This window comes from Pyrus communis, chromosome 7, assembly GCF_041283825.1.
Source record: "Pyrus communis isolate YQ-2024b chromosome 7, ASM4128382v1, whole genome shotgun sequence".
Classification (NCBI taxonomy): Eukaryota; Viridiplantae; Streptophyta; class Magnoliopsida; order Rosales; family Rosaceae; genus Pyrus; species Pyrus communis.
Genome location: NC_142571.1, coordinates 26,143,539 through 26,155,759, shown reverse-complemented (window position 1 = coordinate 26,155,759; position 12,221 = coordinate 26,143,539). Strand labels below are relative to the sequence as shown.

The following is a 12,221-nucleotide window of genomic DNA, read 5'->3' as shown; positions in this document are numbered from 1 at the left end:
TTACCCTAATTAAGCTTTCTTAATCTTCAAGTCCATAAACCCACCCACAGACATAAACCTGAAAAGTCAACCACCTACATTGTATAATTGTTTCCTACATTTCTGGTCAAACAGTTTTAGTATCAAATCTCGGAAAAGGATCCTCGCTGGATCTTTGATTCTGGGAATTTCGTGATCGTGATTGTTCATCGTACATCGTATTGTCAGTTTTCGTTAAGTACTATTTATATTTAATTTTAAATTTTAAATAATTTTTTATTGCACAATGTACAATAAACAATCATAATCACAAGATCTCAGTATTCCCCATGAAAAGGATCCGACGAGAATCCTTGTCCTCAAATCTCTGTCTGAATATAAAAATTGCTATAGAAAATTAAATATGACCTTTTAAACAGAAGTTGAGGCAGGGAGCATGTAAATATTTGTGCGCCCATGCAAGCAAGTTTTAACTGTTTATAAATGTTTTTAGAATGATTGAAAACGTTTTTGAACAAAATATTTTTAGATTTTAAAAGCATTTGAAGTGTTTTTTATAATTGCAAGAAGCACTTCAAGCATTTTTAAACGATTCACTTGCACTTTTATCAAGGGTTGGTTCCAATAACATTTTCACCAAAATCTTTTTGAGCCTTTTTCACTTTTAAATTGCATGAAGTATTTCAAGTGTTTTTATAGGATTCGTTTACACTTTTACCAAGAATTGATTCCAACAATATTTCCACCAAAATTTTTTTCAACCTTCTTCATTTCCAAACAAGCCTTTAAGTTAAAACACACAGCGATATATGATAAGTTTAAAATACATTATAGCGTTTTGCATATAAGTTTCTCTCGTATATACAATTCATGACATGAAATGACAGAATGCTCTCCAAAGCAAGACTGCAAGAGTGGGAAAAATCTGTATCGCACAAAGGTGGAAAAAAACTGATGCCTTTGTAAAGAGATCCAATCAATTACCCAGTGTTTTGGAAGTATTATGTATTAACCTCGAGCCCTCAAAAGAAAATATAAAGGCTCCCCCACTACCTACCAATTCTTGTCTCGGCAAACATCGAGGTTGATAGATAAACAATTAATAGGGAGAGATTACAGATATCTTTGTCTTGTCAAATATAATTGATTAATTTTAATTAATCTGGTGTTTAGTTATTTGTTTTCAAAGCCATTTGACTCTAACAAAACTTTCTGCGCCAATCTCACTCGATGTTTCGATTCATGTACAAGAACTCTGGAACAAGTAGGTTTCCAAAATTAATATTATTCTTCATGCTGAAATCTAAGTGCAAGTTGCCATTGCAAATTAGAATAGTGTTATTTACAAACTCATTTTTATTTCTAACACATTCTTGTTAATTTTTATCATTAATCTTTTTTAATTTATTCTATCCGACAGCTGAAAATTAAAAAAAATGTATGAAAATAAAAAAAAAATATGCGAATAGCACTACCTTGCAAATTATACATAAACTTCTCCAGAAGTGAGAGGAATTTCTACATCATGCACCAACGTGCTAATTAGCAACTTGCAAACGAATTTGAGGTGCTTATTCGTGAAGAGGGACCTGCATGATGTGATAAGTAATCTACTACTTTTAGTTTTGTTGTGTGTTTGGTCATGAAAGGAAAACTTATCATTCTTTGATCACTCTTTAAAATATTAACTAATTACCAATCAAGAAAGAGAATTATTATTGACGCTTTAAAAATCTAAACGTGCATTCTTCATAAAAAAAAAAAATTTCTAAATATAAAATGCTTACAATGCAAAATTAGATATTTAGAATGTCAATAAAAATTATTATCAGTACAAGAGAAAGATTAATCCCTTCGTTCAACCAAAACAAACAGAAGACTACAAAATCAGTCACCTTTCATCAATATATTACAAAAGAGAAGAGCAAAAGGAAATTAAAAAGCATGAAAATGTCCACTAAAACCACAATTTAGCAAACAATTAGTCTCCAAAATTAATATTTAATGCCAGTTTCTTGTATGGTGGTACTGGTGAGAACCATACGACATAAGTACAGCAAGAAACAACCACAAAAGAACAGCACAAAAAGAAGGATTTGATAGGCGGATAGGTGAAAGTAAAAATAAAAAATGCTTTTAAGTTTGACTTAGGAGATTAATGCTTCTAGATTAAACAAAGCTTGAGGAATCTTCAGGTGTTGCCTTTTGTTTTTCCCTTCACCCTTTTGAATTATTTCATTTGATTCGACATATAATGTAGAGAAACATTCCTCTTTTTTTGTTTGTACACTGATGTTTATTTCAATTTTATTTATTTATTTATTCAATTTATAAACTATATAAAACGTGAATGTGCCTAAAAGAAAAAAATGTTCGAAAATCACTTGTATTGAGAGATAGATTGAGAAAATCATATTATAGTAGAACTAAAGAATTAGAGTGGTACCTTTTTTTTTTTTTGCACCCTTCTCAATTTCTGATGGTTGGATTGAATGAATTGAATAAAATCAAATTACAGATATTACCAGTAGGTGTGTAAAATAGGTGCGCAGATAGAATCTAGTAAAAATTAATATTAATTTCTATTACTGTATACTTCGCATGGACTTGTCACTGAATCACTTCCTTGCGCTACACCCCACGCGAACAAGCTAGAAGAACTATCTGCAACAGGTGGCGGCATGCCACATTTTTAACTTTTCTTAATCGTGAAGATTAGGCTGGAAATTACTAGTCTGGTGAGCAACTAATTGAGTCAGAAATGGAAGCAAAGCTGCAGCTGGAAGCCTAACATTAACATGTACTAGTAGAAAGCACACATTTTGTGTGTGTGAATAATTTCTCTTAATAAGTGTATATTTTTTTAATACTACATAATTATTGTTTTGTCCTCCTTATGTAAATATTGTGTATAAAAAATGAGGGTAAAATTGAAAAAATAAGTATAAAAAAGAGGGAAAAATAAGAAAAATAGAGATATGATTATCATTTTGTCAAAAGGTACAAAATTACTATTTTGCCCTCCTTTTTGTCAATAGTGTGTATCAAAAGTAAAGGCAAAATAGAAAGAAAAAAAAGAGAAAAAAAGTTGATAAAAGAGGATTTTCTTAATAATAGTATGATAAGCCACTGAAATTTTGAATTTTAGTGGCAGTTTCTCACTTCTAGTTCTAAAAACACTTATCTGAAGCGGTGCTTTTCTATACCTTTAAAACAAACACAATGGCATCTTTGCCCATGTGAGAAAACATGAGACTGAACTATCAATTAAATAGTAGAGAAACTCCTTATATTCTGTCTTAAGTAGAAACTTTTTTGAAATTTAGGGTTTTGGGAAAGAAGAGCAGTATATTCGGGATTTGTCTTTCTTGCAACAGGATCGAGTTCCATGAATTCCAAACTTTGGCTTCTTAGGTAAAACCATTGCTTCAGAGTTCAGACTCTCTCAAAATTAAGTGCTTGTAGTTTTTGCCTTTAAAAAACCGCATAAAGATTTAACTGTGGGAAAAGGAAAAAGTAATATTATATATGCAAGAACAGTGTGAAACTTTGTAGATTAATGTGATACTTTTAATCTAGCCAACAAGAACTTATGTTCCATATTATTTAAATTGGTCCCTCGTAAAACGGAAGCCTTGTTAACTTGAGGTCGTCTTTTTATTGTTTAAATTGGCCACCTATTATATCCGTAGAGGATATTTGTCCTAGTAAGTTACTGATCAGAAACCCTAATTTATCACTTCATCACATGCTAGAGAGTTGACCCCGGTCGACACATCTTACCCTTGTTTTGTAGGACAGTCCTCTCTAAGTCTAACGGCCATAATGTTCCGATGGAGAGAAGAACCTACGATTAGTTTTTTTTGGGAAAATTTCCAAACAGACAATTTCAACTATCGGTGAAATCATTATTTAAGACCTACTTACCAAAGAACAAATTAGAACAGACTAATTAGTTTATTAAAAGTCTAATACATGAGATTACAAAGTTTATTAAGAAACCATGTCGTGTCCAAAAATGTTCTCCCTCTGGAGAGAGTCATGGATTACATTGCTGGAAGAGGGAAAACTGAGGTACTGGGCGAGATTGTTGTTCTGGAGAAAATATGATTTCTGATCATCTGGATCGTCCATTATCTGTTGTGGGGTAGGGACCATGGGCTCATGCTGCATTTGGGTGCAGAGGATCTCAGCTTGGACCACAGCAAGCTGCATTTGTAGCTCGGAGACTTGGTTTTGCAGGTAAGAGATGGCCCCAACGCATCCGTACACTGGGTCCCTCATTCTTGCATTTGCTTCATAAACTAAACTGCTCACTGCATCTGCTCTCTGATGAGCCGGAAGCTCCTGCAACATACATACGAATAATTCAATTAAACGGCAACTCTTAATGTTATGGTTCGTTTTAAATAAAGCATTTAGGCCAACTGGCATTTTTATCGTCAAGTGATATTTTTCTTCTCGTTGTTGAAAGATGTTTTGAGGGTTGAAAGTCGAAACCTTCGTGACCCGTCAACGAGAAATAGAGAAGAAAAGTAGAGAAAGTATATAAAAGTAGGACCTGCAACATTTTGCTAACATTGCTGGCACCAAAGACCTTGTGAACAATGACAAACTTGTGGGGGTCATCAGAAGGAAAGTAAGGAGCAAAAATGCAGTCTTTGGTGCATCGGCGTCGCAGCAACTTGCAGGAAGCGCACGGCGAAGTTCCGGCCATGTTGATTTCGAAAATCTTTGATTTGGAGAGTAGTGGAGAGAAGAGGAAGAAAGTGTGATTGAAAACAACTTGGAGAAGATGAAATGGGGAAGTCTCTATTTATAATACAAGAGAACGTGTGGAGCTTTAAGTGTGTAATATAGATCAAACTACAGTGTCTTAGAAAAAAGATAATAATTAACTAATTGAGATTAAAATAAGTGAATTAATTTAGTATAAATAGTTAAATATCTCGCATGAGTGAGTACGTGGGTATCATTGAATTCTTGGTGTAGCATTCTTTAGTTCCAAACCGTGTCACAACGTTATAGATCACTATACCAAACAGATGCATTTTACTTTGCTTTCAATTGTTCAAGCTCTCTAGCTGTCTGCCTGGTTCAAACTCTTCTCATTCTGTATAAATTAGCGCACAATATCGCTTATAATAAAAAAATAAAAAAATTGAATTTACAGTTTGTCTTTTGCTTGTTGGTTTTAGGGTTTGACCACCCAACTTAAAAAATAGTTATTAGTCATATAAATGAAATTTTAAAAATTAAATTAACTAACTTAATGTATATTTGTATGTCCCCATCTTCTATAGTATGATTCTCAAGATCCAACGTTAGAAGTTGGCCGCCGCCCCGCTTCTTCATGTCAAAGAAAAGAGTTGGTTGGCTTCCACGTTCTTCTTTTCTCTTTCCCGGATTTGTCTTTTTTCTGGTGAGGATCTGTTTACATTAATTGTTTGCTTCTATATGATTCATGAACATCTCTCTATTCGATCTTATTATTAGGAGATTATTACGAGTTTAATAGTTTTTTTTCTTGTAAATGAAAAGTTTTATGTTCAACTTGTGTGAATAACGTCACTGTTCTAAAAATCTCTACCTAGGCGCTAGGCGGCTGGTCACCGCCCCGATTAATGCCTAGGCATTTGAAAATTAAAAAAAGGTGCTTAGACCTGCTGAGGCACCCGCCTAGCTCGCCCAGACCCGTCTAGACACCTGCCTAGGTTGCAACTTACTTAGATAGAAAATAAACAACTTTCATTTTGCATTTTATTGTTTCCAATAAATTGTAAAAGACTTATTGAACACTTAAATAAACACACATTATACGTTTGCTCCTCATGTTTTCATTATGTTCCAATACTTCATAATATATATGTCATTCTATTTTCTAGTTTATGATGAAATTATATATACTTTAAGTATAAACAGACACTTATTTACACGAAATACAATAGATTTACTTAAATTCACCTAGTCCGCCTAGGCGCTAGGCCCCAGCCCGCCGCCCGACTATCGCCTAGCGTCTTTTAAAACCTTGGTTTGATATTAATTTATTATGTTGGAGAGATTTTTTAAGGTGTCCGGGACACCGGTTGTGAGTCATATGTTATTATACAAGTGAAGTTTTTTTTTTTCCTCAAGTGTCTCTTCACTTATATAATGACATAATGTTTATGCCCGACCTCCGAGCACATTGAAAAATCTCTCGTTACGTTGACCTATTTCTCTCTCCTTCCAATTAAAATATGGTTGTATGTCAAAAAAATTATATTAATAGGCGTGTAAAAATTGTATGAAGACTAATAATTATTTCTTACCCTACTTAATATATGAGTAAATATTCTTTTTGGTCCATGTAAATATTTTGTTATGGCATATAGTGACTTTTGCTTAATTAAAACCCTAATAAACTAGAGAGTTAGAAAAGAGGAGGGCTAATTTGTGAATGTTTGTTAGAACTTAGACCCACAAACATTCACGTGAATGCACACAAAATATAATGCTCTCTCTCACTGAATATATTTTATGACCCAAATCATAGGTAAGATCAACAAACGGTCCCAAAAATGTCTTGTCATATTATAATTTCACCCATATTGATATTCTATTAAGTAAATCTTGTATAGTTGGCATATCTAGAAGCTACTGATGTCTAGATGAAAATAGAGAGAGAATTTTCAGTGTGCTAAGAATATTGGCACATATATTACAAGTCGTTATGCAAATACAGAGATACTTAAAAAAAAACTTCCGTACATTTATATAATAACATATGGCGTACCACCTCATGTTCTGGACATATTAAAAACCTCTACTCTAGTGCATTATGGGGCCTACCCCAATTGTATGTTGTTGTTTTGATATTTTATCAACTTGCATACATGATATATATGTTTTCATTTTTCGCCAACTTGCTCCTTGTAGAAGGATTTAGAATTGATCCTCAAGGTAAACTGCTTAAAACACTTCTCGAAATGCTATAATTATATATGTGTCATCATGCTCCTTGTAGAAGGATTTAGAATTGATCCTCTGAGTAAACTTGCTCTTGGTAGACACTAAAAATGTCATCTTGCACTTTTTGAAATGCAACATTTATATATGTGTGCAGTATGAGTCTCGGTGTGCAATATTTGAGCCTCCGTGTGCTTATATAGTATGCATGCATGTGAGTAACACACAAAAAACTTGAATATGTTTCAGTTTTCTGAAGCAGATTGAATGTAGTATATATAGGGAGCTTTAACTATAAAGACAAAAACACAAAATACATTTCATGGAACTTCGCTTGTCTTGAATCGTTTCAAGGAGAGAAAAAAGCACGCAAAAAAATCTAGTCTAAAAAGAAGCAAACCAAAATTTTAAAACTCCAACCATGCCCTCAATAGACTTGTTACATAACCAAGCCAAAATCACAAACTAACACCATCTATAAAGCTTCAAACTAATTTTAGATCAGTAAAAATTGTTTTCTGTATTTTTGCAAGATCAACAATTCATGCACTTATGCAAGATCAATTTCAAAAAAAATTGCACTTATGCGTTTCAAAATTTCAATACTTTGTAAGATCAATTTCAAAATTCTAGCATTTTTGCAATATTTGTTTCAAAAAAAAAATTTCTAAAATTCCAACCGTTCTTAGGAAAGAAAAGAAAACACTCATAAATTCAGGGAACAATATGAAGAAGAAGAGGAGGAGGGGAAGATTGAATGAGAGAGAGAAAATGACGAAGAAGATGAAGGAGGAGAGAGAGAATGAGAGAGACACGGGTAGGAAAGAGAATGAAGCTAAAGAGAAAAGGATGAGAGAAAAAGAGGGAGGTAAAAGACCAGGAACAATGTTTGGCTGCTGAATTTAACAATGTTTGGCTGCTGAAAATTCAGCAGCCATTCCTACTTTCACCTAATCAAATTTGAACACGTGTTTAATCTGTGTTTATCATTTCAATTACTTGGACACGTGTCCAAATTTAATTAGATAAAAGCAAGAGTGATTGCTGAATTTTCAGCAACCAGTATTGTTCAAAGACTAGTACAAAAAAGGAGATAGAGACTTATCTTTCAAGTATGGAGGGGTAAAATTGTAAATGCAAAGCTTGGTAACTAATAAAATATAGTCTTATAAGTTGAATGTACGTGAAATTATTCTTACTGTGTGTGTATATATAATGTTCAACTATAAATAATTAATTAATTAGTCTTATGCATTGAGCAACTAGCAAATTAAGCAGATATTTCACAAAATAAAAGGAATTATATAAACTAAATATATATGAGCAACTAGCAAAGCAGATATTCAGATCGTATCTCGTGAGCAAATATTTATAATATATAAAATAATAACATACAGAATTTTTTAGTTGATATAATTTTAGATATACTTGGGCAATCCATGACATATACAAGGAGCCATTGCTTTTATAATTTGTGGAAATTTTGCAACGTTGAACGAACCCGTGATTAATCCATCAGTCTTCAGTCATCACTATCATAAATCTTGAAACTGCTTACTGATACTGGACACGATCTAACAATCAACGACTACAATCATAAAGAAACTCATAGTAATGGAGGACAAGGGGCCTATTCAAGTTCTAAAAAATTAGGAAAAATAAAAAATTCGAGTCAAGATTTGACAAAAAAGTGCCTAATGACGGAAACTTATCACCATAAACGAAGATTTTATCATATTTTGGTGTATTGCGTGCATCGAAACAATTGATGATTAAATTTGTATCAAGAATGTCAGTGCTTAGACCAACACCCTTAGTCACAGAACTCTTTATTGGCCATGGCGCTTTCTTCATAAGAAGAAAGACGCTCTCGTGTAAGAGACATTTTAGGATTCATTGCTCATAAGAATTCAACATGAAAACGAAGTGTCAGCTATCAACACTTAACATTATTTTCTTCCTGGATTTGGAACCGTCAATATGAGATAAAGTTACACAGGCAGAATTGTATATGAGACAGATTTGGATACTGTGTAAACATTGTTATACTAAATTACTAATGGAGGGAAATAAACAACAAACGAAGCCTTATCAAGAAATTAATGATCATGAGGCCCTGACATAAGTAAGTTGAACAGATTATTTAAATGAAACCCAATGTTAAGGAGATTAGTTTTGAAATAGTTTATAAGATTTTGAAGAAGCCCAAAGCCCGTGTCCTTGTATTAATATATAGCTGATCCCACAAATCCATGCTTCTTTCATGTTTCCAAAATAAAACACCCCTCCTTCCTTTGCATGTTGGTATGCAAAATATTTGTTTTTATCTGGTCTAGCTCGTCTCGTTGTGCCAAATATTTTGGCTCTTTTGGTGGCTAGGAACGAACTGATAAGTCCAGTTTTATAGGGTTACATTCTTAGGGAATGACTTGTATGAAACAAGTACATCGTTATATTGACATTTTATGTATGAAATTGAGACTGAGCCAAGTCTAGTCTTATAGGGTTACATCTTGTAAAAGAAAGGAGTGACTTGTATGGAACGAGTACATCATTATGTTGGCCTATGTATGAAATTGAGACCAAGTCAAGTCCAGTCTTATGGGCTACATTGTTGTAAAAGAAGGGAGTGGCTTGTATTGAACTAGACATCGTTATGTTGGCGTTCTATGTTATGTAAAGAAAACTTAACACATGCCCTTGTATTATTGGCTCAGGACGCCATTATGGCAATATACACGTGTCATATAAGGCATTTTCAAAAAAAAAAAAGACTCAGTAAATTATAATATGTTGGCCTGTTATAGAAATTTAGTAGCATCACCAAGTTAAAAGAGAAGCTTCTATTTATATTATTTGATCACAATGTGCATATGATAAACTACGGAAATTACTAGTATGTTGGACTGTTTCTACTAAATTGATCTAAATTGTAAAGAAAGGTATTTGAACTTGAATGCAAAAAAAAAAAAACACACACACACACACAGCTTTAATTAACTTAATCAAATCTGTTTGATTAATAGCATCTCCAATTGGCTCCCTAAATGAGCTCTTAGCCCAAATATAAGGAGAAGTTGGAGAGTTAAGTGGTTAAACGAATCATAGTTTTAATGACTTGGACTGAACTTAAACTTAAAAATAGTAAGCATAATTAGAGATGCTCTAATTAATTACATCTTGTCATTTCAAACAACAGAGGTGTCAAATTTCGAGAGATTTTTTAGTGTGCTCAGAAAATAGGCATATACCTCATCTGTTATAAGTAGAGGGACATTTAAAAAAAATTGCTCTGCTTATATAATAACATATAGCGTAATATCCCGTATTCTGAACACATTAAAAATCTCTGATGGGATACCTAAGCTCTAATAAATTGGTAAGAACCTTGGTTCCTAGTTTGTAAGATCGAATCTCTAAGAAATAGTCCCAATAAATAAATAAATAAATTATAAGGAAGAAACAGACATCTTCACCACCACACAAGGCAAAAACGACACCTCCAACGCGAGCATTAAATGAGCATCGTCGCCATGCATGCTTTTCTACCAATTCACGGTACTGTTGCAATTTTGATTCTGATTTTCTGCAAACCCCCCAACGTTGGCTATCTCGCTGCCGAGCCATTGCTTGTATCAAAATGTTCTCTTTTCTCTCCTCTCTACAAGTATTACAATCTATTAATATTTCTCGTTACTTGTACAAGTTTTACAATCTAATAATATTTATTGTCACTTGCAAGTGGAAAGTTTTAAATTCGACAAACCTAGTTGGCAATTCAATACCGAATTATTAATAACTTACTATATGGTTTGACCAAATCTCGCAACACAAAAAAAAAATGTGTAATTTCTAAGAGGGGAAGATGTTTCTTTTTTGTTAACGGTATAGAACATTCATTACACAAAGTCCAAACAGACGAATTACAACTCACATGGTCCTAAAAATGACCGGCATACAAAAAAAAAACACTACTTACGCAAACAAAGCATAAGTAATGGTTTTCACTGCACCGATTACACAATTGGATTTGTACTTCAACTGCAAGAACAGGTTTACTTTGGACTAATGAGCAAATTGGAGTAATTATCTAGTGGGACCAAGTAAGCCCAAGGACCTTATATTGCAGGAATTGGACCAATGATAAGCCCACTTTTATGGGTGTTAAGGACCCAATGTGAACCCCATTTTCTATGACTTGGATTGAACCTAGAGGTTAAAAGAGTACATTCAGCCTAAGCCCAATCCAATGTTTAAATCATTTTATCTTAAGTAAATTACAGAGTTTAGTTTCCCTGGTGGTTAAATGAATCATTTTTTTTTTTCATTTTATTATTATTATTGTAAGGGGAGGAACAAAATTCAAAAATCTCACATTAATTTAAGGAATGAGGTAATTTCAAACTCGGAACAGATAAGTGGATATTCAACATTTTACTATTAGAATATTAGTTCATGTGTAATATATTTTGCGTTTTAGTGTAATAATTTACTAGCCTCTTACCACATACGTGATTTACGCATATATTTTTTAAATTATTTCTTCAAAAAACTTATTACAGTTTTTTATTTACAAATGTCTCACTAAATTGATCTTCTCCCTTATATATAATATATTATAAATAATTAACTTTGAAAACAAGAAAGGGATCATCTTCGGATCATTTCCATTAAGTCCACCAAGATCATAAATTCGGACCTTTAAAATTTGATCCAACGACTAAAAATAAAAGTTTATTTTAAAAATTATAATAATTTTAACTGTTGAATTAAATTTCAAAAACTTAAATTTATAATCTTCGTGAATTTGATGGAAATGAGGAAGGAATCGGAAAATGATCCCTTTCCGGAATCTGCCAACTAACCACTTGGAAGCCTATCAAAAGGATATTATAGAAAAAGAGATGTAGGACCCCCCAGAAACCTGAAAGATAAAATCATGCTTGTCACACGTCACAACCACAATCTTGTCATGTCGATCGTTTTGGCCCTTCCTATCCTGTTTCTTCAGCAATCAATCCAACCCATTTCTATTCAATACGGATCCTCGTTACGAGAATTTCAGAAATTCGTAAATTATGTACTTTCATCGTACATCGTATGATCGAAAATTATTTAAAATTTTTTTATTTAAAATTAAACACAAACAATATCTAATAAAAACTAACAACATAATATATGATGAACTGATACGATTCATAAATCTATGTAATCTCACAAAAAGAATATAGGAATGATCCTGTTTGATTTTATTATCAAGAATACTAGCTAGGTGAGTCAAGAGCTCATGACTT

At 32.8% G+C, this 12,221-nt stretch overlaps 1 protein-coding gene across 1 annotated transcript; it reads right to left on the bottom strand.

The window, feature by feature from the left end:
- Positions 1-3,915: 3,915 nt before the first annotated feature.
- On the bottom strand, positions 3,916-4,747 carry LOC137733909 (LOB domain-containing protein 12-like). The gene is made up of 2 exons (XM_068473126.2): positions 4,541-4,747; positions 3,916-4,326 (listed from the first exon to the last, which is right to left on the bottom strand). The coding sequence occupies exons 1-2, from the start codon at positions 4,694-4,696 to the stop codon at positions 3,973-3,975; spliced, it is 510 nt and encodes a 169-aa protein (XP_068329227.2). The 5' UTR covers positions 4,697-4,747; the 3' UTR covers positions 3,916-3,972.
- Between the last annotated feature and the right edge of the window lie 7,474 nt (positions 4,748-12,221).

What these genes read in the sequence shown, in the direction of transcription:
- LOC137733909 (XM_068473126.2), bottom strand. Translation starts at nt 4,696, where the DNA reads ATGGCCGGAACTTCGCCGTGCGCTTCCTGCAAGTTGCTGCGACGCCGA. An exon ending in ATGTTAGCAAAATGTTGCAG is followed by an intron (nt 4,327 to 4,540) that starts GTCCTACTTTTA and finishes TGTATGTTGCAG; the next exon opens with GAGCTTCCGGCTCATCAGAG.